Source organism: Colobus angolensis, unplaced genomic scaffold, assembly GCF_000951035.1.
Source record: "Colobus angolensis palliatus isolate OR3802 unplaced genomic scaffold, Cang.pa_1.0 Scaffold48, whole genome shotgun sequence".
NCBI lineage: Eukaryota > Metazoa > Chordata > Mammalia > Primates > Cercopithecidae > Colobus > Colobus angolensis.
This window is the reverse complement of record NW_012118265.1, coordinates 13421490-13447453: the sequence shown is the minus strand read 5'-3', so window position 1 is coordinate 13447453 and position 25964 is coordinate 13421490. Positions and strand designations below refer to the sequence as shown.

At 42.0% G+C, this 25964-nt stretch overlaps 1 protein-coding gene and 1 long non-coding RNA gene across 6 annotated transcripts in view; one reads left to right on the top strand and one right to left on the bottom strand.

Moving 5' to 3' along the window:
• The window catches only part of LOC105523974 (schwannomin-interacting protein 1), an 833968-nt gene that overhangs the window by 108997 nt on the left and 699007 nt on the right, over positions 1–25964 (bottom strand). For 2 of the 5 annotated variants that reach the window (XM_011959051.1, XM_011959053.1), the window contains one exon: positions 24819–25511. The exons of 1 other annotated variant lie outside the window; for it this stretch is intronic. In XM_011959051.1, the coding sequence (XP_011814441.1) occupies positions 24819–25511 (693 nt within the window). Of the gene's footprint in view, positions 1–24818; positions 25512–25731; positions 25955–25964 lie in introns of those variants that run through there. 2 more of the 5 variants (XM_011959055.1, XM_011959054.1) reach the window with 2 other exon arrangements.
• LOC105523975 lies at positions 21321–24579 on the top strand. The gene is made up of 3 exons (XR_001003681.1): positions 21321–21359; positions 21434–21629; positions 24218–24579. It is a non-coding gene; the product is annotated as an uncharacterized LOC105523975 (long non-coding RNA).

The following is a 25964-nucleotide window of genomic DNA, read 5'->3' as shown; positions in this document are numbered from 1 at the left end:
TTCTGGTGGTGGGGGCGGTTGCAGCAAACAATCAAATCACCTGTTTCGGATGATTAGCTGCGATCTCCAGCTCCTTCTGATCACTGACTGCTCACTTTTCAGTGGAGCTGCCCACAGGATGGACTGCCCCTTCCAGGCTGACAGGATTGTTCTGCTCACCACTGTAGTTTTAGTGCTTATCATAAATCAATAAATTGGAATTGCTGTTTTACACATCAGGTTTGGAATCTTGGTTTACTGGGTACATCCCTGATAAATAAAATGATCTTTCTTATGATAACAAAATCAGTTTCTGGTCCACGAGGCTAAGGGTCACACCCTAAATTATGTAATCTTATCATTCTCAGAGTATGATCCCTGGAACAGCAGGATCAGCGTTACCCAGGACTTGTTTGAAATACAAATTTAGGGGCCCAACCCTAGACCTCCTGAATCAGGAGTGTGGAGCCCAGCAATTGTGTTTCAAACAAGTGTTCCAGGGGATTCTGATTCCTGCTCAAGTTTGAGCGCCACTAAATTGAAATGACAGTTATTTGGAGGTGGGGGATTATGGTTAATTTTGTGTCAGCTTTGTTAGGCCATGGTGCACAGTTGTTTGTCAATACCAGGTGAGATGCTGCTGTGAAGGTTTGCTTTTGATGTGATTAACATTTAAATCAGTCAATTTTGAGTAAAGCAGATTACTCTCCATAAAGTGGGTCAGTCTCATCCAATCGGTTGATGACATTAAGAGAAAAGAGAGGTCCCCTGAAAAGGAAGAAATTCTGCCCCCAGACAGCCTTTAGACTCAAGATTGCAACATCAACTTTCGCTGGAATTTCCAGCCTGCTGGCCTGGACTTGCCAGCCCTTGCAACTGCAGGAGCCAGTTCTTTAAAATCAATCTCTCTCTCTGTCTTTCTCTCTCTGTGTGTATATATATACACTACCAATCAATATATATATATATACATACACACATATATACACACACACACACACAACTTGTATACATACACATATACAGGTTGAGTATCTCTTATCTGAAATGCTTGGGACTAGAAGTTTCTCAAATGTTGGATTTTGTTGGATTTTGGAATATTTGCATTATGCTTACTGGTGAGGCATCCCTAATCTGAAAATCTGAAATACTCCTAAGCATTTCCTATAAGCATCATGTCAGCCCTCAAAAAGTTTAGAATTTTGGAGCATTTTATATTTCAGATTTTTTAATTACAGATGCTCAATTTTATATATATAGGGTGCAATATATATTTTATATATATTATATATGTAACATATATATTACATGTATAACATACATATATGTTATATATATACACACATACACATATCAATAGGGTGTAATATATATAAGTACAACATATATATATATATGTAAAACACCCTATTGGTATATGTGTGTATATATATATATTACACATATATATAATTATACCCTATTGGTTATGTTTCTCTGAAGAACCCTGACAAATACAGGGTTCATATGTTCATATGTTTAATGCATGTATCCTACATTAGGACTAGGATTTTATCATTTTTCATTTTTAGCACTGTATGCTCAGTGCCTAGTATGTAGTAGTTAGGCTCTCCATGCATATTTTTGGTGAATGAATGAATTGTGGTGAACTGACTGAGAAAGGGAATTGGATAATTTGGCCCTGAGAGGGGGCTCCTGGAACTCAGCCAACCCTGAAAATACCTCCACTGAATTCCTCTGGGCAATAAACCTCTCCTCAGGAATCTTCTAGAGTGTGTAGATGAACCAACAGGAAATCACATCCAGGAATTGTGTTGAGTGTCTCTGTATTTAATTTCTTACAAGTGAAAGAATGCTCTACACTCGGCAGGCCACTCTTCAGCTTTGTTTCTATCCATGGGCCACGACTTTAAGTGCAGTCACTGCATTTGGCACTTCTGTAATGCCTTGTATTTAAAACCATCTTTTAGAGTAGATCCCTGTCAGTACTTCGTTTTTCTGGAAAGAGTGAAATTGAAAACTTAGCCTCAAATATCATCTATTTTAGTGTCAGCCCCAGTACAGTAATCTAAATAAGGTGCTTTCCTGAGTGATGGGAACAGACTTTGAGGACGACACTCATCTCTACTCCCACGTCACACCCTCTGTGGGGCCAGCTCACTCAGAACAGCAGCAGAGCTTAGTCTCCAGGCTGCGGAGATTGTTGTAATACTATTGAAAACGGGTCAAAAGTCATCTCGATAAGATTATTTTGAAACCTCCAGGATAGCAATTCCATCTGCTATATGAAATCACAAAAAGTAAACATTCCTTGGTTAACCTTCGTCATTCCCCCACGTAAGTCTCAATTACATTTCTTTGAAACCATGCTGGATTTTCAGTGCTGGCTGATGGGATTCAGGCTCAGAGGAGGGAAGTTGGTCCAAATGTGTGAAGTGGACCAAACTGGCCAGAGGCGAGGACTTAAGGCCCAACTAATGCTTCTTCAACTCAGTAGCCAGTCCTCAGTTTGAAACTTTGAAAGTGCTGTTAAAGTGCAAAGTGTTCCTTCCCTTGAAAGAGGAAAAAAACTAAGACTTAGTTTGGTGAATTTGCTCTCCACTTACCTGGCAATTTGCTCTCCACAAATCTGGCATGGTTTCAAAGAAATGTAATTGAGACTTACGTGGGGGAATGATGAAGGTTAACCAAGGAATATTTACTTTTTCTGATTTCATGTAGTAGATGGAATTGCTATCCTGGAGGTTTCAAACACAGAGTACAAGGAAAGACATTCATTATTTCACTAGGAATCCATTCTGCTCACTAAGCTCCTACCAGATGCTGGGGCAGCCTCTGGGGCAGGGTCCAGGTAAGGCTGACAGTCATCTAGTGTCCAGAGAAGGAACCAAGAAGCCTGAGCCAAGTGTGTATGGGTGTATGTGGGCTAAAGAGCGATGGAAAAAGTAGAGGGAGATGACACAGCAGCTTCCAGTGTTTACAAAGACAAGCGACACCTAAACCAAACAAAAAGGACTGGAGGCTAGGCAGAGGCATATATCCTATATTCAGCCCATATGGGAGCTACTTTGAAGTCAATTTTAAATTAAGTCTCATATGAGAGTTGGAACTCTAACTCAACCACTTACTAGCCACATGGAAGTTACTAAATCTTCCTAGGTCTTAATGTTCTCATTTTTTACTATAAAGGGGTACAAAGTTTGTTAAGAGGACAAAAATAAGATTACATAAGTCAAATCCCTAGTATCTAATCAGACCTAAAGTCAACCCTCAACAAGTCTTCTCCTTGCCAGTGAATACCAAAGCTGGCCAGTCACGCACCTACTCAGACTCACTGTGAGTTCTTCTTTGTCTTCAAAACTCTATTCAGTGTTCACTTTAATTTTTACAAAAATATTGGGCTTTTTAAAGGGGGAAAGGGTTACTCTAAATTATTTGTCTTGAAAACTGAGGCCCCAGGGAAGGATTCTACATGCTGTGGCTGGTCCGGCTATGATGCTTCATTTCTATTAGCCATCTCCCCACTACACACAGACCACAATCACACCACAAAACACACACGCACACACAGTGCACACGCACATACATACACAAACACACTTTGATTCAGAGTCGCTTCACTGCTTATCTGACTAAAGGTGAGAAACTAAACTATGATTTATGACCATTCCTTCTCATTTCAGTTTCAGCAACACGAAATCCATTTCTCAGTACATTTCAAGGAAGAATAGTCATTGACATTTAAGAAACATTAATCTTTTTGAATAGACATATGCCAATACCTCTAATAGGAATTAATAACAACTCAAATCCATATGAATCCGTTTTGGCTCAATTTGAATAATTTGAGAACTATAATAATCTTTAAAAGTATCTTTTAATTTCATTATACTTGAAGATAGTGATGTTGATGTCCAGATGACCATCACAATAAGGGTATTATAGATGATTTAGAGGTTAGGAAATGGCTATTAAAACTTGCTGGAATAAAAAGCAGACTTTTTAGATTACTATATTTGCTGAAAAGGAGACCTATGTTTAAATCATTCTAACCAATAAAGAATAAACAGATTTTGCTTCATGGCACTACAAAAGCTGATGAGTAAGTCTTCCAGGTATTTCCTGCAGGGTTTAAAAGTCTTTGGATAAAAATAATAAGATCTTATAATGAACCTTATGAACAGAAAGAAATGGAATAAAAATTATAATTGATTTTCCCCATAGAGGGAGGGAAAATATCAATTGCATATTTTAAATAGATGTTTAAAACAACAAAAAAGAAAATATACATACAACAAAAATAAGAAATAAGCTGTTTTAAAATTTCCCAAACATATATTCATGTCCCCAAAATAAATCTGATGTTTCCACCAGTTTGTTTCATGTAAACCAAACAATCGTTGTCTGTGAAAGTGTAAGCTGCCCCAGTGATGGACAGCTCTTTTGTTTCCACAAGCAGCAGCATTCAGTGGGCACACTGGGTGTTTTGCTAAAACTTCTAACTAGCATTCTGCCTATTATTCAGATTGATTAGAAAAATATATTTTTCTTTTGACAGTTGGGTGGTTTTTTAAAGAATTACTTGTTTCAAATTACACCCTTCTACTGCAACACTTGAATCTGACACCTGAAGCATAACCTACAACTTGCTGGCTCCCCATCTCCCAAAAGAAAAAAAAAAAAAAAACAGGTTAAAATTAAAAGGAAGAGGAAAAAAAAACCAAAAAAAAAAAAAAAAAAAAAAAAAAAAAAAAAAAAAAAAAACTACGGTCCTGAGAGGATGGCTCTGTATTTACATTCAGCATCATATATCAGCATTTACCAGGGTGAGGCCAATGGCTGTCAACTCCTGGCTCTTAGTCAATATTTAATCACTGTGCAGTTATGTAGGAAGAAGGAAACATTCCATCTCCCAATAACATGCCTTTAATATGAAAAAAGCTTTCATTACATTTATGGAAGCCTGGTTATGCTTTTCAGAAAAGCTATCAAATTGAGAAGTTTCACAACTGTTCTGATATGGCATTTTAAGTGCATTGCCATTGGTAGGTGTATAAAACGAATAATACTTAATCATGATTTTTAAAAGTATTACTGAATTTTGGGTTCACCCGGCAACCTTTTCATTTTATTCATCTGTTTATTTATTAATGGAGCAAGGTGGCTGGAGAAAAAAAAATTTATGAAATTCTTGTCTAGTTCATAACCTCTAGCTCTGGTTCAGTCTCTGGGCTATGAAGCAAAGCAGCCATACTAAGGAAACATTTCAAATTGGCTTTTTGACTGTTACTTAATTTAAAAGATTCCAGTTTTGTTTTTTGATAGAGCTTTGTAAATAATTTCCTCAGACCTAGCACCATGATTTAAAACCATTTACTTGGGCCGGGTGCGGCAGCTCATGCCTGTAATCCTAGCGCTTTGGGAGCAGAAGCAGGTGGATCACTTGAGGTCTGGAGTTCGAGACCAGCCTGGCCAATATGGTGAAACCCTGTCTCTACTAAAAATACAAAAATCAGCTGGTCATGGTGGCACGTACCCATAGTCCCAGCTATTCAGGAGGCTGGGGCAGGAGAATTGCTTGAACCTGAAAGGTGGAGGTTGCAGTGAGCTGAGATCATGCCACTGCACTCCAGCCTGGGCATCACGAGACTCCATCTCAAAAATAAAATAAAATAAAATAAAACCATTACTTTTCCATTTATTCTACAGGGTAACTAAAGCAGCACAAAGCTTAAGTTAAGGGAAAAGAGCAAAGAAAACTGATGGGAAAGCCCACATCACCGGGATTCCTTAGATTCCTACCTGACAAAATATTTCATGTTTCTTGTGAAGCACACAGCTATTCCAATGAACTGGTCAGCTAAGCTGGAGATGTTTTTACCATTTAAAACAAGATCTACAATGTTCCATAGGGAAGGATCATGCATTCCTTATAGTGTCAAGATGAAAGAAAAACTGCAGAGAATGTGAAGGCAGGAAAGTAAAACAGAGTAATAAGTACTGAAAAATGTCTTCGCTCAAAGGCACAGAGTTTCTCTCTTTCATTCTTTCTGCTAACCCATGACCAGATGAACAGGTGTAGACTTGCTCAATGGGATGACATGTGGCAGAAAACATTTTCACTTCAAAGGTGCAAACCATACTTGACATTCAACAGCTTTTCATTGTGTTAGGTAGAAGAGGAAATTAAGCTTTACCTCAGCTCGTTACAATTCACTGGTCGTGCTCTGATATAGTAATCATCCTTCACTCCTAACCAAGACTCTCTAGTCCAATCGTCACATATGGGATGGAAGAGGAACTGCAGGGGTTTCTCTAACTTCCTTAGACCTGCCTGCAAAGCACGGAAGTGTTTTAGAAAGAAGCGCCAGGGTGGAGTGCTCATGTGGCTGGCATGAGAATACCTGACTTTGTGTTGGCAGCTGGCATTACAATGCCTTTACTTCATCTTGGGTTAGTGTGCCTAAAGCCTTAGGTAAATCACAAATAACTCATTAGGAAAAAGGCTGGGACCCCTGTTTTACTATATTCCCAGCTCACAGCTTCCAGTAGTCCTGGGAGAAAAATCCACAAATATGCCAACTACTTTAAATCAAAATACTCAAGAAGTTCCTGGAGGCTGAGAAGTTTAACACTAATTCATTACTGGATTCAAACAGCTTCTTCCCACTTATTTCCCTAAAAGGCTCCATTCTCCACTCTACTCCAGTTCTCCAAATATAAGGAAGTGACATTTCAAGTATTGTGCCTGTTATTAAACTCCTTGCAACAAAAAAAAATTTCAAATCAACTATAGGAAAATTGCAAGATTATTTTATTGGGCACAAGATGGCTTTTAGGACTGGTGGAAATTTCCACAAGTGAAGTACAGACTCAGATGCCTGGGATGTGTTTGTGAGGTAAGGCAGTGATTTTGGTGAGGATCCTCCTGGTGCAGTTTCCACGAAACTTTCCAAACTCCCTCTTGCCCCGAGCCGGGCAGCTCTTGCCATCCCTCCTTTCACCTGGCTCCCAGAAGCTCTTCAGGTCTCCATTCAGCTGTGAATTCCTCAGCACTGTATCTGCCTCAGCAGCTGTCCAAGTCAATCTCCAGTCAACTGAATCACTGATCTCGGATGTTAAACAACCAACCTCAGTGTTTGTTTGATGTCCGTCTCCCTCAACAAAATAAATAGACCACTTGGGAAAAAATCCTAGCTAGGTTGACTCCCGAGTGTCTAGCAGAGTGCAGCTACTGAGAAAATAAATGACTATTAAGTGAATAAGTAAACGAATGGGCAAAAACATTGCAGAAGGTAGTGGATTTCCCTGTAGCTTGTGCACCCTCAGCTTCCCCCTACCCAACCTTGTCTCCCCTCCTGGTCCTTCGGTGACAGTCTCTTTGCTGGACATGCTGCCACAGATGAAATTATTGCTAGATGTGATTTCAGGACTTCCGGGAGGAGAGCTCTCCGAGTGTGTTGCCACCAGGTGGCAAGGGCTCCCAAGTCATGCCCATCACAGCAAGGCTGCCCGTAACCTTAGGGACCTATAGTCCTATTCCATATATAAATCAATTTACAAGGAGCAGCTAGCTTGACATCAGATGTCAAGAGAGCAGCGCACATTGAATGCATCCTTTAACCTCTCAGACCCTCTGCTAAACCTGAGGATCATTACAATCACTTCCAGCCAATATACAGAACGAGTTTCTAACTGCGCCTTAAGCCTGGATGGATTTGATAATGAGAAGTAAGCACAGAGTGGTGGTGGGGACTTTCAAGGCAGAAGGAAGGGCATAAAGCCATGCATTTATGTTTAAATGATTTTTCTGCAAATTAAAAAAAGTTTCCATTTATGAAAAAATCTTATATAGAAGTATATAGACATAAGAGGGTATTACATACCAAGAGATAATAGATATTCAGATGTGGCCCTACTATTAGCAAAGAGAAACAGCTATTGTGTGATGAAGGTTACAGAGGCTAACTTCCAACTATTTGGTATAGTAGTTTATAACTGAAAGTGGAAAGCACACGTACTCTCTCTGTGGTTCCACCATAAGCTTCAGTTTCCCTGTCTTTAAAATGGAATGAATAGTATTTACCTGCCCCAGTATGCATATCTAACGAAAAGTAGGTGGCTCAGCACCCTGCCATAGCTTAAGCACCCTCAGCTTCCCCCTACCCAACCTTGTCTCCCTTTCTTGTCTTTCGGTGAGAGTCTCTTTGCTGGACATGCTGCCGCAGATGAAGCTATTGCTGGATGTGATTTCAGGACTTCTGGGAGGAGAGCGCTATGGGTGTGTTGCCACCTGGTGGCAAGGGTTCCCAAGTCATGCCCATCACAGCAAGGCTGCCCGTAACCTCAGGGAACCATAGTCCTATTCTACAAATAAATTCAATACATAATAGCTATTATTATTAAATACCACACAATGTGAACATGCTTGCTTTTTTTTATAATTTCTGGATGTTTTCTAGATTTTTAGTGCAAGGGTATGAAGGCTAGTGGTCCTGTGCCACAAAGAAGCCCTGTCCTGGGAAGGGATGACAAGTGACTCCTTAGGTCAGGTTTAGTGTATGTCTGTCCACTTCTTCCTGCATTGTCGCCCTCCTGGGATGCACCCACCACATTTGTGTGTTGATGTGATTTCTGTCACTCTTCCCTGTATGACCGCAAGCTCCATGACAGCTCCCTGTCAATTTCCACCGCTCTCTGTCCTCCATACCTAACATATAGTGGGCATTCAATCAATATTCACTCATTGAATAAAATTATGAAGAAAAAATAATGGCATATATTAAGAAAATTCTTGGCAGACATCATTTTGTGTGCTATGCTTTGCTGAAAAGCTTCACATAAGCAATTTAAAAATACAACTATTGACTGGGCACAGTGGCTCACACCTATAATCCCAACACTTTGGGAGGCCAAGGTAGATGGATCACCTGAGATCAGGAGTTTGAGACCAGCCTGGCCAACATAGTGAAACCCCATCTCTACTAAAAATACAAAAATTAGCTGGGTGTGGTGCCGTGCACCTGTAATCCCAGCTACTTAGGAGGCTAAGGCAGGTGTATCACTTGAACCTGGGAGGCAGAGGTTGCAGTGAGCTGAGATCATGCCATTGCACTCCAGCCTGGGCAACAAGAGCAAAACTCTGTCTCAATAAATAAATAAATAACTCTTGCTCCAAAATGGATTCAGAACAAAAGCCCGCAGAATTCAGAGACTTGCTTGCTACGCTTAGAACACACAAGAACAGTTTCTACAAGATAAGGAATGGTTAGAAAGCAATCTTTAATTCACATTAAAAATATAAAATTTATGCTGTAAAACTAGTTGTTTTTATCCCCAATAATCATAAGGAGATGACAATCTGATTCCTGGGGCTGCTGATAGCCACCTCCTCACTCACAGTCTCCGCCTCATCAAGTGGACGCGTCTGAGCTGGCATCAGAGCACACAGGCACACCTGGGGCTGCAGCTAGACGCTGACATGTCAGCTCAGTGTCTGAATCTTGGTATCAACACCACCAGAGTCACAGGTCGAATCCCTGTGGGGGCTAGCTACCTGTGACCCTTTCCAAGGTCACTGGTGCCACGCTAGGTTCTGCCCTGTCATCCCATCCCATAAGTGGACACTATGGGTCACAGAGGTAAAGGAGTATGGTGAGGGTGTGTGGATAAGATGCCGAGACCAGTGAGCCCTGATGTCTCTATGTAGGATGCCGACTTGGCATGTTAAATTTATGACACTTTGAACATCTCTTTCACTTGGTGTGTTTATTTCCTCACCACTGGAGGCAAATATAGGGGATTGGGCCAGATGAGCTCTAAAGTCCATTATACCTTTGATATTTAATGACTGGGCAAGAGAAATGTATTTATTAATACTGGGTCTTCACCTGTCATGGTTTGAACTTGAGTCCTAAGTCAAGAGACTGCCCACTGTTATTAATGAGGGTTCCTGACTTGCAAGCAATAAAACCAACACTGGCTAACAAACCCATGGAATCAACAGGAGGCAGACAGTGGAGCAGCACTTTGGAAACAAGTAGAAACAAGGTCAGGAAGCAGAAGTCACAGCCTCGGTCCCTTCATAGCATGGGTTTGGCAACAGTCAGTACTGCGAGGGCCTCCGACTGTCCCTGAGGACTTTGCTGCAAATGCTCTAGACATAAAGTCCCTGGGAGCTCTTCCACCTGCAGCAGAGCCAGGGGAGGAGGAGGAGGAGGAGGAGCTCAAGCTGAGAATCCCGGAACATGAGTCAGCCACTTGTAATTACTCTTCCACCAAAATCACGTATGATGCAGAAGAGGTAATTCCTCAAAAGGAAGCTGGGAGCTCTTAGGAAGGGTAACTCATGCTGGGTACCAAAACCCATGAACGTGTATCATAGGAGGAAGAACCTAAGAATATAGAGGAGGGTATTTCCAATATGTCCCGTCTTCCAGCACAGCATGTAATGAACTTCAAAAGAATATCTAAGTTGAAGGAGCTATTCAAATCACTGTGGTCCAGAAAACACAATTTTCCTGAAAGAAATGTTGAGTTAGTGCTATCATAATCCACAATATATTGAACATATAATTAGTTTAAAGCAATTTAACAAGAGGAAATTACTGATCCTGTTGGCAAAACCAGATGCCAGATGCTCTATGAGAATTCACTGAGTCATGGGGACATCCTTCTTTTCTTTTCTTTTTTTTTTTTTTTTTGAGATGGAGCCCATGGAGTTTCACGGACTGGAGTGCCATGGTGTGATCTTGGCTCACTGCAACCTCCACCTCCTGGGTTCAAGCGATTCTCCTGCCTTAACCTCTCAAATAGCTGGGATTACAGGTGTGTGCCACCAAGCCCAGCTAACTCGGGATTTTTTTGTTTATTGTTTGTTTTTGTTTTTTTGGTAGAGACAGGGTTTCACCATGTTGACCAGGCTGGTCTCGAACTCCTGATGTCAAGGTGTTCTGCCTACCCAGGCCTCCCAAAGTATTGGGATTACAGGCATGAGCCACTGCACCTGACCGGGGACATCCTTCTATGGGCAACAAAACTATGCCTGGTGCCCATTAGTGATTTAGTTTTTGAAATTCTGACCATTCAATCAGTCAACAAATATTGAACATCCTGACGTGCCAATTTCCCTTCCCTTTTCCACTCTTGCAAGAGTCCCAAACCTTTTTCTATACCATTTCTAATCTGTTCCTCATGACTTAACCCAATCCTTTCACATCCTGAGTGTCATTTGTTCCACAGGTCACTTACACCTCTGTGGGTTGCCTGTAACGTACCCTCTCCCAAGACTTCCACCGGACACTCATAGAGCCTTCACAATTCCACCAGAAACTTAACTTTAAAGAAGTAAATTCCCAAGCTGAAAAGTTGTTTTCTACTTTAAAACAATAAAAAAATTGGATATCAGGGAGCAAATAACAAGTGAGAACTTGTGGCTGTCCACAGCCCAGATGGAAAGCAGACTGTGGTCAAGTTTATTTCTACACTTCAGAACTCACAATACAGCCCCCTCACTCCTTCCTCCCTGACAAAGGAGATTCACCCTCCACAGGCCATGTGTGCACGTATTTCTCTCTTTATCTGCCCCTTCACTCCATCTGTCTTCTCCAGAGGCAGCCCCAGAGTTCCACCGACGAGGGATAGAGGCAAGGCAACCTGATTGGAAGAAGAGGCTTGTCTTCAAAAGCATTTACATAGCAAATATATTAGCACCATGTTTACTTAAATTTCATGCCTGTTTGGGATGGCTTTGTGGAGGGGCAGTGTAGAATGTGGAGGAACCTAACTCTCCCCTCCCTCCTCAAGTCACAGCCTATAAGGATATATTATCACAGTTTTCTAATAGTTTTAGTATACCCTTTTTAATTTCAAAAGCCAATATAAATCTCAATAAAGTTTGTAGGTGAGGTGATAGTATTGGGTAAATGTTCATTTCTTGAAAAATGAATAGCTTGAAAAACATATCCTAGTTATATAAGATATTAACATAAGGGGAAGCTGCTGAAGGATATTTGAGAACTCTGTGTACTATCTTTGTAATTTATTTGTAAATCTAAAATTATTTCAAAATAAGTTTAAAAAATACATAAAAAATGTTTTCTATTTTTCTAAAGAAAAGTGAATAAACATCCCAAAATTGTTTAATTTATTTGGAATCTATGTTAACTTTGTACTTAGAGCCAATAGTTCCAAAGAGGAAAAAAAAGTCCCAACTTTTACATTTTCAACAGGTCCTCCACCATATTATGTACGACAATTACAATTAAATAAAGTCTCAATATGACTGAGCAATATTGAAGTTTCTTTAGATTCTGTATAACAAGAAATTTTATAAAGACTCACCACCACCCCTTGGAATTAAATGGTTTCAGATGAATTTCTAGCAGATGAACAGCTGAGGCCACATGTGTGTGTGTGTTTACATTTCGGATACTCTGTTCTTAAAGAGTTCTTCCCTTTCTATTATTCATAAATAATAAAAAATAAATCATGATACATTTCCCTGACTACAAATAACAAATCAATTTTTGAACTGCTTTGAAGATGAAAGAGAAAAGTAAATGCTAAGTAATGGGATGTGTATAAAAATTAAGTGAACTAGAGGTGTGTAGTGGGTCTTGTTTTTTCCTTTGGATGTTATTATTTCTAATTATTTTAAGCACTGAAAGGAGAAAAAAAGAGCTACTCTGGTGTCAATAAATAAGAACAACACTCCTTCATGGGTTTTCCTCCTTAAGATCTCTTCTACAATCTCACCAGACCTCTTGGCAAATGGTCCCACCTTGCCCCAACTCATCTTCATTTCAGGTAAGACATTTAGCCTCTTTGGATCTCAGTTTTCTCCTATGAAAAGTGAGGAGGTTGGATTAGGAGCGAGATGGGTAACTGGTAGCCTAGAGGCAGTATTCCGGACAGCAGATATTTGTTAGTCTCACAAATGTATATGTATATTTAAAGTTATTTGCCAATGTGTAATAGTCAAGATAGTTCTCATAACATCTCAGGCTTGGATCTTGGGCTGCTCCTGACACATCAGAACACTGAGACGATGTTCTGGCATGGCACGAAGTCAGGCGGCAACTGACGGCAGCTGCCCCTTTACCCCGGGACATCTCCTCCAGGACACCAGGGTCCTCTCCCACTGGGCCCACTGCTCCTATGGGTTGCCTATGTGACCTCTGGAAGCATCCGAGTTTGCCACCCTTGCTCTGGAGTCCCTCTTGGCTCTAATATTCTCATTCCCAGTGTGACTGTTTACTAAAAAAGAGAGCTTTAATTTGACTTTCAGCACACTGGAACTCTATAGGGGCTTTAGTCATATGTTAATACAGACACAACTGTTCATCTGCTTTGTTTAGAGTTTCTATATGAGACACAAGAAAAATAAATCTAATATTTAGATCACTATACCACAGTAGAGCAGGTATTCAAAATGTTTTAAATTTACTGCTGCCTAAAGTTGTTCTTCTAGAATGAGCTCTTATTTTAAAGGCTATTTGGGTTAGATGATGGGGTCACTGTAGGATGGATAACAACTCTAACAGATTACTGGTTATACAATTTAAGTGTTCAAACATAAAATCCCAATGGTCTACTCTCTTACTCCTTGCAGAACCAATTTTAGAGTGGAAACAAAAAGGGCAGAGCACTTAAGATGTAGTTGTTCAAAATAAAATGTCAGACTAGGTCAAAATGGACCAAAAATTATGTAAGACTGCATAAAGAAAAAAAATCGTCTGCAATTTTCATTAAGTAGGGTAATTTTTAGCTACTGGTGTCATGAAGAGAAAAACAGTAGACTGAATTGGTTCTGAAACTATTTGAAAACATGTTATTTTTATGAGTGTATATTAGCCTTTAGGTTCTTTTCTAAGATGATACTGTACCAGTTTCCTAGAGGTTCAGACTCCTTTTATTTTGGAAATAAGTTTAACACTACTCTTTCTTTAGGTGGGGAAAAGAGGTAAAAACTATTATGCTGCTGGACTTGACATTAAAAATACCCTGGCATTTCACAGCACAGCAGCTTTTCTGCTTTTGTTTTTATTTTTTAGTACTCTAACCTCGAATCTATATTTACAACACTGCCGGAGATCTTAGGAATTATGAGGAAATTACCTCATTCCCTTTAAACTTTTTCAAAAAGCAAAGTTCTCTCCATATATGGCAAATCAAGAAGGAAGCAGAATCAAGTTACATTCATTTAGGAGCTGCCAAGACTTACCAATTGTTTTGTTCTAGGCATGACTACCACCCACGTGTGGGCAGGCCGACCCTGGCACAGCTGGGTGGCTAGGGAGTGCCTGTCCTCATCTCTCCAACATCAGGCAGTACAAGAGTGGGCCTGGGGGTCCCGGCCACCACAGGCACCCTGTGCTAGATAAGCCACTTTCTTAGGGACTTTGAATTGGTAACCTGCACAGGAGAGAAAGGCGAAACAGGTAGGCTGAGGACTACAGTGGGGAGATCTCAGAGGAGAAAGCAAGGGGCGTGTGCTGCTGAGGGAAAACAGCATGACCCAGTCAGCTGGGGTATGCCCAGGGAGGCACAATCAGACCATCCGCTGTCTGAAGTCCTGGCTGGGAGGCTGCAGAGATGGTTTCTGCCCTTTCCCAAGCATCCTGAAAAGTAGCCCCATCAACCTGTGGCAAATGGAGAATCACCTGCCCCTGCACCTGGAAAAGCCCAACCCCACATACTTTCTTGATAGAAGTTTTTTGCAATATGTTGTAAAACAAAAACAAAAACCAACTCTGTGAGTAACTAAGACATTTTTTCTATAAGGCAGAGTTTTGTAGGGATCAATCATCTCGGACATGGGCAATAAAACCCTCTTGAATTGATGAACTTGCAGAAATCAGGAGCAGACTAATGCAGTGCTTCTTGTAACCCATAAAAATTGAAGCTTTTTGTTTGGGTCTACTATGCTAATACCCCAAGGAAGAAAGATTCACAGTCACTTTCATGAACCGTAAATACTAAGAAGAGACTGAGAAACGGAAGAAAAAAAAAGAAAGAAAATGATTAATGTGATATTGCTGATGATGGATGAGCCAAAGAGGTTATTTGGTTACACATAAATATGAAATGTTTGGGTGGAGATACAGAGGCATCAGTAAAATGTACAGATACAAGTGGCAATAATTAGAAAACCTGATACACAAAATCCAACTAAAAAAGTTGGTAACTCTTTAGCTTTCAGGAAGTTTGGCTTTAATACAACCACACGTTGGTTAGAGGTAGCAAAAAAAGTGGGTTTACAAGTACCTTTTAAAAAACTATCAACCTGGGGCTGAACAAAACACTGGTTGGGATCATTCCTACCACCTGGGCTTTTCCTAGCCTAAACATCATCTTTTGAACTACCTACACTTTACGGGAAATAAACCACTAGAGTAGGGAAAAAGTGAAAATAACATAAAATGATGCAAATATTGAAAAATCGGTCAATGGAGAGAAAAAATAGATTAAGTATATGCAAAAATGAGAACAGATAAAGACAAGTGACAAGGATCGGTGACAGAACATGATTGACATAATTATTTAACAGATACATACAAAGGGCAACAATTACTTTTTATTTTTTTTATTTTCCATTTTCAGAAGACAGGAAGATAATTATTCACAAAACGGAAGTAGTAGCCAAAACTAAGACAAAACAAATACACAAACAACAAAAAGAAGCAAGAGCATCTGAGAAATAAGGAGAGCTCTTACAGATTTGGAGACTTGGTAAGTGAAGGAGAATGATCCTGGATGTAAGACAAATAATTAAGGACAGCTCAGTCCTACAAATTTAACTGGGGAAATACACAAATAAAAACCCAAATGTATTTCTCTTTCCTTATATTCATTTTTCTATTTCTTGCTCTCACCAGGGAACACTCAAAAACACTAAAAATCAGCAAGCCTTTTAAATTCTAAGTACAAATAAGTGGCATACAAGTGGAATAAGAAGTTCTCACACATATTCTAACTATGTCAGGCATCCTAATCTAGACTATTTTATGGGCTGCTTCTGAACCCCACAAATATCTTTCCTACTAGCCCTTTCTTGGTTTTGTTATTTCTCCTTTTGGAGGGTACTTTTTAAGACGAACAAAATCTGTCTTCACTTGTGGGGTGAACCACACAGAAATCTTCTCTCCCCTAGCTTTCTGTCATCCAGGGAGAGCACTGTTCTGTTGCTAGAAACATACACAGTGATGAGCTGAAGTCTAAAAGGAAGAAAGTAATTTTATAATTGTTCTGACAACGTAGGTTTAAAAAAGGAAAAAAACAATGAAATGAAATCTTTTCTACGAAATGATAAAAATTAGAATCTACTTCCAGTTTTGAAAGCTCTTAAATTATGAAACTGGATCTGTACTCCAAATTAAATCTGGGGAACACCCATTCTTTAAAAAAAAAAAAAATTTTAAAGGTGGCATCCACTGAAGCACTGAAGTGGGGCACAGGTCATTAAAAGTGGGAATTAGGAGTCGGGTGACTTGAGGCTGGGTCAGACTTGGGCTGAGGAAGTTGGGTGAAGATGTGTAATCTTCATAGACCTCAGTTTCCTCCTTTGAAAATAGTGAGCGTCTGATGAGATGATCTCCCAGAATCCCTTTCTATCTCTAAAATCCTATTACCCTTCTATTGAAAATGCTCAATTTCACAATTGACACTTGAATTTCTACAAAAGTTTAGTGCAAAATAGTCTCCCTGTAAGTGACAGTAGAAAGTGCATTTGTACTGAGAGCACACGGAGCATCTAGCAGCTAAGGAAAAGAACCAGAAAACGCCCTTTTCATTAAAACACTAAGGGACCGATTTTCAAAAGTAAGAAAACAAGACCATTCATCTCTTCAGTGACAGAGGTCCAGAAATAAAAACAAATTTCTATTTTAAAATGCAAATGTAGGCCGAGCACAGTGGCTCACGCCTGTAATCCCAGCACTTTGGAAGGCTGAGGCAGGCAGCTCACCTGAGGTCAGGAGTTCGAGACCAGCCGGGCCAACATAGAGAAATCCTGTCTCTAGTAAAAAATACAAAAATTAGCTGGGCATGGTGGCTGGCACCTGTAGTCCCAGCTACTCAGGAGGTTGAGGCAGGAGAATCACTTGAACCCAGGAGGCTGAGGTTGCAGTGAGCCGAGATTGTGCCACTATACTCCAGCCTAGGCGACAAAGCAAGATTCCATCTCAAAAAATAAATAAATAAATAAAATGCAAATGTAATATCACAGCATTTGGATAAGCTTTTAAGAAAGGACTTGGAATTACTACTTTAGCACTAATAAGAAAGTTTATAGTGTAGCAACTTTGAGTAAATGAAAGAACTAAAGAGAAAGGCTGGCACAAAATATATCAACCAACCAGATAACAACTGTACATAAAATGTCTACACTTCAGGGAATGTGTAATATGTGCTTAAGGGGGAGGGGGGATTTAAGATAGTTGGACTGTTAAGAGACATACCCATAAGAAGACAAGAGAGAATTCAAGATAAAAGTAGTTATGGGCCGGGCGTGGTGGCTTATGCCTGTAATCCCAGCACTTGGGAGGCCAAGGCGGGCAGATCACTTGAGGTCAGGAGTTCGAGACCAGTCTGGCCAACATGGAGAAACCCCATCCCTAAAAAATTAGCTGGGCGTGGTGGTGGGCACCTGTAGTACTACCAGCTACTCCGGAGGCTGAGGCATGAGAATTGCTTGAAACTGGGAGGTGGGGATTGCAGTGACTCGAGATTGTGCCACTGTACTGCAGCCTGGGAGACAGAGTGAGACTGTCCGAAAAAAAAAAAAAAAAGTAGTTATGATGTCACCAAAAGAGCCAGGAATCAAAATCAGAAATTGATGAGTCTGGCCTGATGTTTGTCAGGTGTGAGGTTTCTGTCAGGAATGCCAGCAAGGAGTCTGGAACTGGAAATGCAGGCAGAGTGGGAAGGGATGGAGGGAGGTGAGGTGTTCAAGAAGCTCTGCAAGTGTGTGATAAGAATATCTGTCTCTGTTTTTCAGATGTGCATCCTGAAAATTTTCCGGAGGATGACTTAAAGGTCCACTATGTACAAACTAATTGGTAGGCAAAGATTTCCTTTAATCAAACTACATTTTCAAAGACTGTTCTACAATACAATGATCTATCCAATAATAATTGTACACACACATAGCCCCAGAACTAATGGTATATTTTCAAAATTTTAAGAATTGTTTAAATTAGGAATTGTTTAAATTAAGAATTGTGGTTTACCTGCAACCTAATTAAAAAAAAAAAAAGACAAAAACCTAACCATATTTCTTTGAAGTCTAGCGTACATGCCAGTAGACAGAGCAGCCTTTGTAGCTCTTAAGCAAAAATTATCATAAATAGGAAAGTAGGCAAAGAACTTTTCATTATAGTACAAGATATTTCAAGGTAAAAGGTTGAAGCACAGAATACATTTCACCCTGGTAATTTCCAATTACAGTTAAAAAAAAAAATTTAACACTGTCATGTCATGCTCTCCAAGTAACAGGAATAAGTGATAGCTGCATTCCATACAGAATGTTTTCAATGCTGTGCCCCAGGCTGCAGAATCACAAAACTCATTAAACTTATAAGCTTTACTATTTTTGTAGGAATACTAAAGACATCTTAATTCAGTCTACAAAACAGAAACTTGTGTAATTTAAAAATAGCCCAAGTAACTAAGGAAATAAACTACTCAGCCATTTAAGCTACTTTAGTAGCGTCATTGATGGGGAAGGAGTAACTGGGCTATAATTCTTACAGAACAATACACTGAAAATAACCTATAATTGGTACCATTCTAGGAAAAAATGTAGGTAATTTAAAAAGTGTGCTACTAGCTAATAGTATAAACAAATAAAAAGACAAATTATTTTCAAGTACTTTGGAAATAACTTCGTCGAAGAATTTGCTTTCAATTAACGTGTCAATTAAAATTGTTCTTATCTTCTCATTAAATGAGGAAAATGCACCTGTCATAGGCACTAAAAAATAATAAAACTGCACTTAAAATGTGTTGAGTCTACAACTAGAGCTCTTCTCTAATTTAAAAATGATTCCTTTTTTAAACAACAGGAGTAAAGACTGGTTGGATGTGACAAGTGATCTCCTTGCTCTCTTCTTGTTTTCTCTTAAGAGGGAGGAAGCAGCCACCCAGCCACCTGAAGGGAGGTGTCCTGGAAAGCAGGATGCAGATGGAATAGAGCAATGGGAAAGAGGGGAAACCTCATTCAGTGCTTTAAGCATCATGTGATGGCAAAGTAAAATAGTACTTCCTTGGAAGACAGTTAGGCAGCTTCTTATACGGTAAACATACACCTACTACATGATCAACCCATTCTTACTTCTAGTTATTCACCCAAGAAAAATGAAAGTGTATATTCAGGCCAGGCACAGTGGCTCACACCTGTAATCCCAGAACTTTGGGAGGCTGAGGCAGGTGGATTACCTGAGGTCAGGAGTTCGAGATCAGCTTGACCAACATTGTGAAACCTCGTCTCTACAAAAATACAAAAATTAGCCAGGCATGATGGCGGGTGCCTGTAATCCCAGCTACTCAGGAGGATGAGGTGGGAGAATCACTTGAACCCGGGAGGCGGAGGTTGCAGTGAGCCAAGATAGCACCATTGCATTTCAGCCTGGGTGACAAGAGCGAAACTTCGTCCCAAAAATAAATAAATAAAGTGTATATCTGTAAAACAACTTGTACATGAGTGTCCATAGCAATTTTATTTGTAATAGCCAAAACCTAGACACAATGCACGTGTCTGTCAACAGATGAAAATGGTATATCCACAAAATGGAATACTACTCAGCAAGTGTTGGAACGAACTACTGATATATACAGTAACATGGATGAATCTCAAAATAATCACTTTTTGAGTGAAAGAAGCCAGACAAAAATCCACACATATTGCGTGATTCCATTTTCGTACGTTAATTTTAGAAGACATAAACTAATCTATAACATAGAAATCAGATCAGTTGGTTGCCTAGGGATAAGATGGTGATATTATAAAGGAGTGCAAGGATACTTTTGGGGATGCTAAAGATGTTCATTATCTTGATTTTCATGATGGTTTCATAGGTGTGTCAAAACACATACATATGCCATACATATGTCAAAACTCATCAAATTGTACATTTTAACTATGTACAGCTGATGTATGTCAATCATACTGCAATAAAGTTATTTTTATTTTATTTTATTTTATTTTTTCATTTTATTTTTGAGACAAATTTTCACTCTTGTCACCCAGGCTGGAGTGCAATGGCGAGATCTTAGCTCACTGCAACCTCTGCCTCCCGGGTTCAAGCGATTCTCCTGCCTCAGCCTTCCGAGTAGCTGGGACTACAGGCACCCACCACCACACCTGGCTAATTTTTGCATTTTTAGTAGAGACGGGGTTTCACCATGTTGGCCAGGCCGGTCTTGAGCTCCTGACCTCAGATGATCCGCCTGCCTCGGCCTCCCAAAGTGCTGGGATTACAGGCCTGAGCCACCATGCCTGGCCAATAAAGCTATTTTTAAAGAAAAGAGTCAAAATGGGCTGAGTCTTCAGAGACAGAGAACAGGCTAGACACGGAGGAACACACGTCCCCTGAAGGAGAGGAAGCCTCAGGGAAAAACACAGAGAAAAAGATGTGTAATTATAGGAGTACACTGAGGCAGTGGCCCTCCCACCCTACTTGGCGACAGGTCCACAGAGTCTTTTGAACAGGAGCAAGAGGGCTACAGTGATGCACAAAGGTCCTGGAGAAGCAGAAGAGAGAAAGCCGACTGTTTGTGGCCTGCTGTCATAAGAGGGAAAACTGTTCAATCCTGTGCACCAGAGTCACAGTAGGCAAGAAGACAAGAATTTAAGAGAAACATGAACTTCTGCAAGCAGGACTCCTAATCTGACATCAAAGGCACCAACCCCAGACCCTTTCTTTACTGTGTCTGTGGCCCTTGAATTTAATAAGAGGGTTCACCCACAAGAGGGAATACAAGCCCAAGGCAGGACTGTGAGAAGCACACTGACACCAGATGAGTAGGGGCTGCCCATGGAAGGGGCACTTCCGGGAGTAGTTCTGGTTTTGGGTAGAGCCCCTCACCCTCTTTCCATGTGTCAGGCATTTATTTGCACCAGGCACAACGCGAACTACTGGGGATATGGCTGCCCCAGGTGCTGACATCACAGTGGAGGGCTGGGCCAGGTGCTGGAGGTCGGTCTTGAGCCCCCAGCTCTGAGATGGAGCAAGGATCCAGTCACCAGAGTGTTTCCATCAGGACTCCTCAGGCCCCTCTAGGCTCTGACACCAAAGATAGTTCCTGACAGCATCCAAGCTCATCACCCTCCACAGCTACCAAGAGAGAGATTAGTTGTTTAAACCCATCAGAAAGTGAAGGTCAGTGCTAGGTTTTAAATCCCACCTAAACATTGTGTGTTTTTAAATTTGCCTCTCAATCTTTCCTGAATTAGGGACAGATGATTGTCATCACATTTTTGAGACTTCAGTCATCCTTCTGTGTGCATCGCCGCAACTGAGAGGAAGGAAAGAGCACTGGATGTGGAGTGAGGAGACGTGAATTCTGTCACTATTCTGTTCTGCAGAACCCAACAGTATGTCATTAAAACAAAACAACACAAAAACCTGTCTGTGAAAGGAGACTCATAAGTAAGGGAGTTTTGATGATTTCCCAGTTTACTTACGTCCTTAATTCTAAGGAAGTGCAGTAAGGGACTTGTCAATAGGAAACCCTTTAAGTCTCAGGGAGATGGGAGCTGCTTCCTTTCCTCTTATTTCAAATTATTTTAAGCATTAAAAAGAGTGGGGAAAAACTAGACTGGTGTCAGAAGAAAGAACAAAACCCTGTTCATAAGTTTCTCACTGGGCCTGAGGCAAATCACTTAACCTCTCTGGGCCTCAATTTTCTCAACTGTAAAATGGGAATCAGATTAGGTGTGGGTTGTGTTGCTGTTATAAACATTCATTCATTCATTCATTCATTCACTCATTCAATATTCGAGAACCTATTCCATCCCAGGAATGTCCCAGGCAATAGGTTATAGAGTTAAAAAACAGACAAGAACCTTGTACTCCCACCCACATTTCAGATGAACCAAAAATAGAGAACAAAATAAGATAACGTCAGACAGTGACAAGCACTAAGAAAACAACACACCAGCAGTGCTTGAGTTGGGGTGGAGTGCTGTTACTTTACTTTAGGAAGGGTGGTGGGGGACAGCATCTCTGAACTGGTGAGACTTGAGCTGAGTCTGGAATGATGAGAAGGAACCAGACACTTGCCTCCAAGCAGAGGTAACAAAAAGGCAAAAGCCCTGAAGTAGGAATAGGCTTACTTGGTGAAGAGAAGCTATCCCCTTTTCATTGTATACCCCACTGCTAGTGGTGTGTATTAATGCCACTTAAATATATTCATACAAGACATTTTAAAGAGGGGTAAAATATCATTGGATTTGAACAATTCCCTCAAGGCAGGCCTTCTCTTCCACACCGCTCCTTTGTTGTTCTCAGATTTCTGTCCTCATGGTCATAAATTCCCTTACTTACTCCAGGCAGCACTAAACAAGATTTAAATCAGTGCTTTTCAATCTTTTATAACAGCGACCCATAGTGAGAAGTAAACTTTATGTTGCAACCCAGCATACATATAAAACTAAACAAAAGTTTTAAAAATCACCAACTTTACTATGACTCGCTGCAATACACTATCAAACATTCTATTTTATTTCATTTTTTTAAAATGTTAAGGTGATTTCATGGGTAACTTACTGTTTGTAAAACACTATTCTAAACCAACATTGACTAGTAATTTTGTTCAAACACAAACCAAAACATGAAAAAATACAGCATTAACCTCAAATGCCACCTCCTTCTCCCTTTTTTCTGTACACATCCTTGCTTTGACACAATTGAAATCTAAATTTCTCTGTGTAACTTGTAGAGGAAATGACCAGAAGAGGCATTTCCAGGAAAGCTGGAAGTGAAGGAAAGAAACCCAAATATGCAAATATGCAAACTGTTCACTAGGTTTCAAAGACCATTGGTTTCAAAGACTGCCCAAGAAGAAAAGATTCATAGTCTTCACAATAACCAGAAGAGGTGTTTATGTGTTGGGTGTGGGGGTATGAGTTGGTGCTAGGTAAGCCATCAAATTTTAAGTTCCTGGAGGGAAGACAGTCTGTATTCCTACCTTCCCTCACCAGAATTTCAGCCCCATGTGGACTGATGTGTAACCACAGCACTCAGAACCATTCCTGGCACACAGCACATACATGGGAGCTCAAAAACAATTTGTTTCACAACTTTAGAATAATGGAGTTCACTGTCACCATCAAACCCTAACTTTGCACGTATGCCCAATTATTAAAAGTTCCTGGAATGTATAAATGTCATGCAATAGTAAACTAACCTCTTGCTTATTTCCCAGTCATTGTTCTAGCCCGGGTATTAATGAGGTATTTTTCTCAAGCACCAAGTGGGAAAAGGATATTTTCTATTGCAAGGTACAAGAGACAGTATTGGCTGTAATGGAAAGATTTCACCTCTGTTAGTGGCTATGGTAAACTCCTAAACAGCTGGGATTAAAATAAGTGTGTTAATTTCATAAGTAGTTTCCCAAGGGAAACTAACCAGCAGGCTGTCAGCCAAGGGTTCTGTCTGATAGAACCACGGAAATTTCTCTGTGAAACAGTTACCATCCTCACCCCTGAAGTCAGAAGTGCATGCACCCAATTTTCAGGAGCTCCGGGGTCCTGGTGTCGCAAAAATTACACCTGCAAGGCAAGCATTTTCCCACCTGCCACACAGCTGCCACACACAGAAAGCAGCTTCTTTCAACTATGCCCTTCAGCCCTAATTAGGGTCATCATTAATGATTTCAAATTACAACTGTTGCTTTATCTCAAAACAGTGCTAAACAGGGGAGCTACATTCATGATGGTTTTCTTTTAAGTCATTTATCTGCTCTTCTCTCAGGGGCAAAAAAGATGTTGGGACAAGTGTGAACCTACCAGAGATTCTTAATGTAGATGCAGCCCTCCTCTCCTCCCTCCCTCTTTTCCACTCCAGCACCCCTCCCGGTCTGGCTTTCCTGAATTGAGGCAGTAGCCTCCGGTAAGAAACTGTAAGTGGCTCCGTTATCAAAACAAGGAGGGATTCACAGCAGAGGGAGTGAGTCAGGCGACCGAGGGAAGAACCCCTCCCTTATCCTGACAGGTCCATTTACCCCGTTCCCCCAGGTCAACAATAACTCGGGTTTCATAAAGGAAGAAAGTCTTAGAGGAGGAAAATCAATCTATCCAAATACAGGAGCATCTGCTTAACGCAAGACGGAACGAACCCCGCTGCCAGACCGGTGGTGTGGGTAGGAGAATGTGTGCGTGTGCATAGGGACAAGCCTATATACGGATGAGACATTAGTGGCAACGAGAGGAGAGCCACCACGATTGACAAAGCCACAACTATTACGATTTGAAATATCCCCCGCAGGCACTGACTTTTGGTGCCAGAATCTCCCCGGATTTATTTTCAGGCAAGTGACTCACAACCTGGTCTCCATAAGTAATTCCATTAAAATGAGTCGCCGGTTCCACTAACCCGACTTTCCGCTGCCCTCTGGCTGCTCCTCCTTCCTCTCCGCCCATCCTGCAAACCCAGACAGCTCACAGACCGAGAAACCTTATCCCCAAGGGAGCAGACGGCAGGCTCTCCGGCCTGGCCCCCACCCTCCAGGAAGAATGAATGGGGCCGCGGGCTGGAGGGCAGGGAGGGGGCGTGCGGGCTGTGCGCGGGGTGTGTACGCGTGTGTGCGCGCGTGGGCACGCACCCCGGACAACTTACGGAGGTGGAGTTGGTCCTCGCCTGGCCCTGTTTCCGTACCTCCTGCTCCCGGAACTGCAGCCCAGCCAGATGCTTCTCCAGTGCCTCCCAATCCATAGGTGGCACCGGCGGCTCTTCCGGGACGCACGTCCCGCCGTCTGGGGGCTGAAGGCAGAGCCCCCCAGCCGCCGGGCCGCGGCCACTGCGCCGGCTCCCAGCCGGCTGGGGCTTTTGGATCGCCCGGCGGGGGCCCCGGGAACTGCTCGGCCGGCCAGCCACCACCACGTTGCCATTGTGCCTAAGGTCCTGGGGGTCGTGCTGGTGGAGGTTGCCGTTGGGCACTGGGGGCGGCATGGCGGTGGTGGCGCTCCTGCCCCTGCCCCCGCGGGTCCTGGCGCTTACGTCCCCCGGCTCCCGGGCCGGACAGCGGTCATCCCGGTACCCTCGCTGGTCGCGCTCGTCCTCCTCTTCCTCCTCCTCCCCGTCCTCCTCCGGCGCCCACTCATCAATCACCTTCTTCTGGTAGACCGGGAAGGGCTCCTCATAGTCCTCCAGAGCAGACACCAAGTCCAGGCTGCCCCCCGGCGACGATGAAGATTTGCACTCGGAGCAAGGGGTCACTTTGGTGGAGTTGGACTGTGAACTGGCGCGGCTGCTGCTGCTGCTGCTGCTGCCGGCGTCACTGCCTAGATCCATCCCATCCTCTCGGTAATCCTGCGGGGAGGAGGTAGAGAGAGTGAGCCGCTGGGCCGAGCCTGCTCCAGCCTCCCGCCGCCCGCCGCGAACGCCTCGGCCCAGTGCCCCGCACCCTGCGCCCGCTGGGTCCGAGGTGCGTCCCCCAAGGAGGCCTGGGGGCGGGAGCCAGCACCAGCCTGAGGCTTCCCTTCTGCCCGCCGTTCCTCTCGCACAGCCAGACTTCCTGCCGGTAACTAACCCTCAAATTAGCAAAGGGGTGCCCAGCCACCAGCGCGTACACTTTTCATACGAGGGGCCCCGCGGCGCGTGCAGACTTTGTATTAACCATTTTGCGCCGGGCGCGCCCCTTTACCCCGCCCCAAGGATTCTCCGAGAACCAGACACTTTCCCAGGAAATTATAATTCCCTGGGGGCGGGAACTGCGAAGAGGGTGGGCGGCTACTAATTTCGCACCTCGCTCTAGGCGCTGAG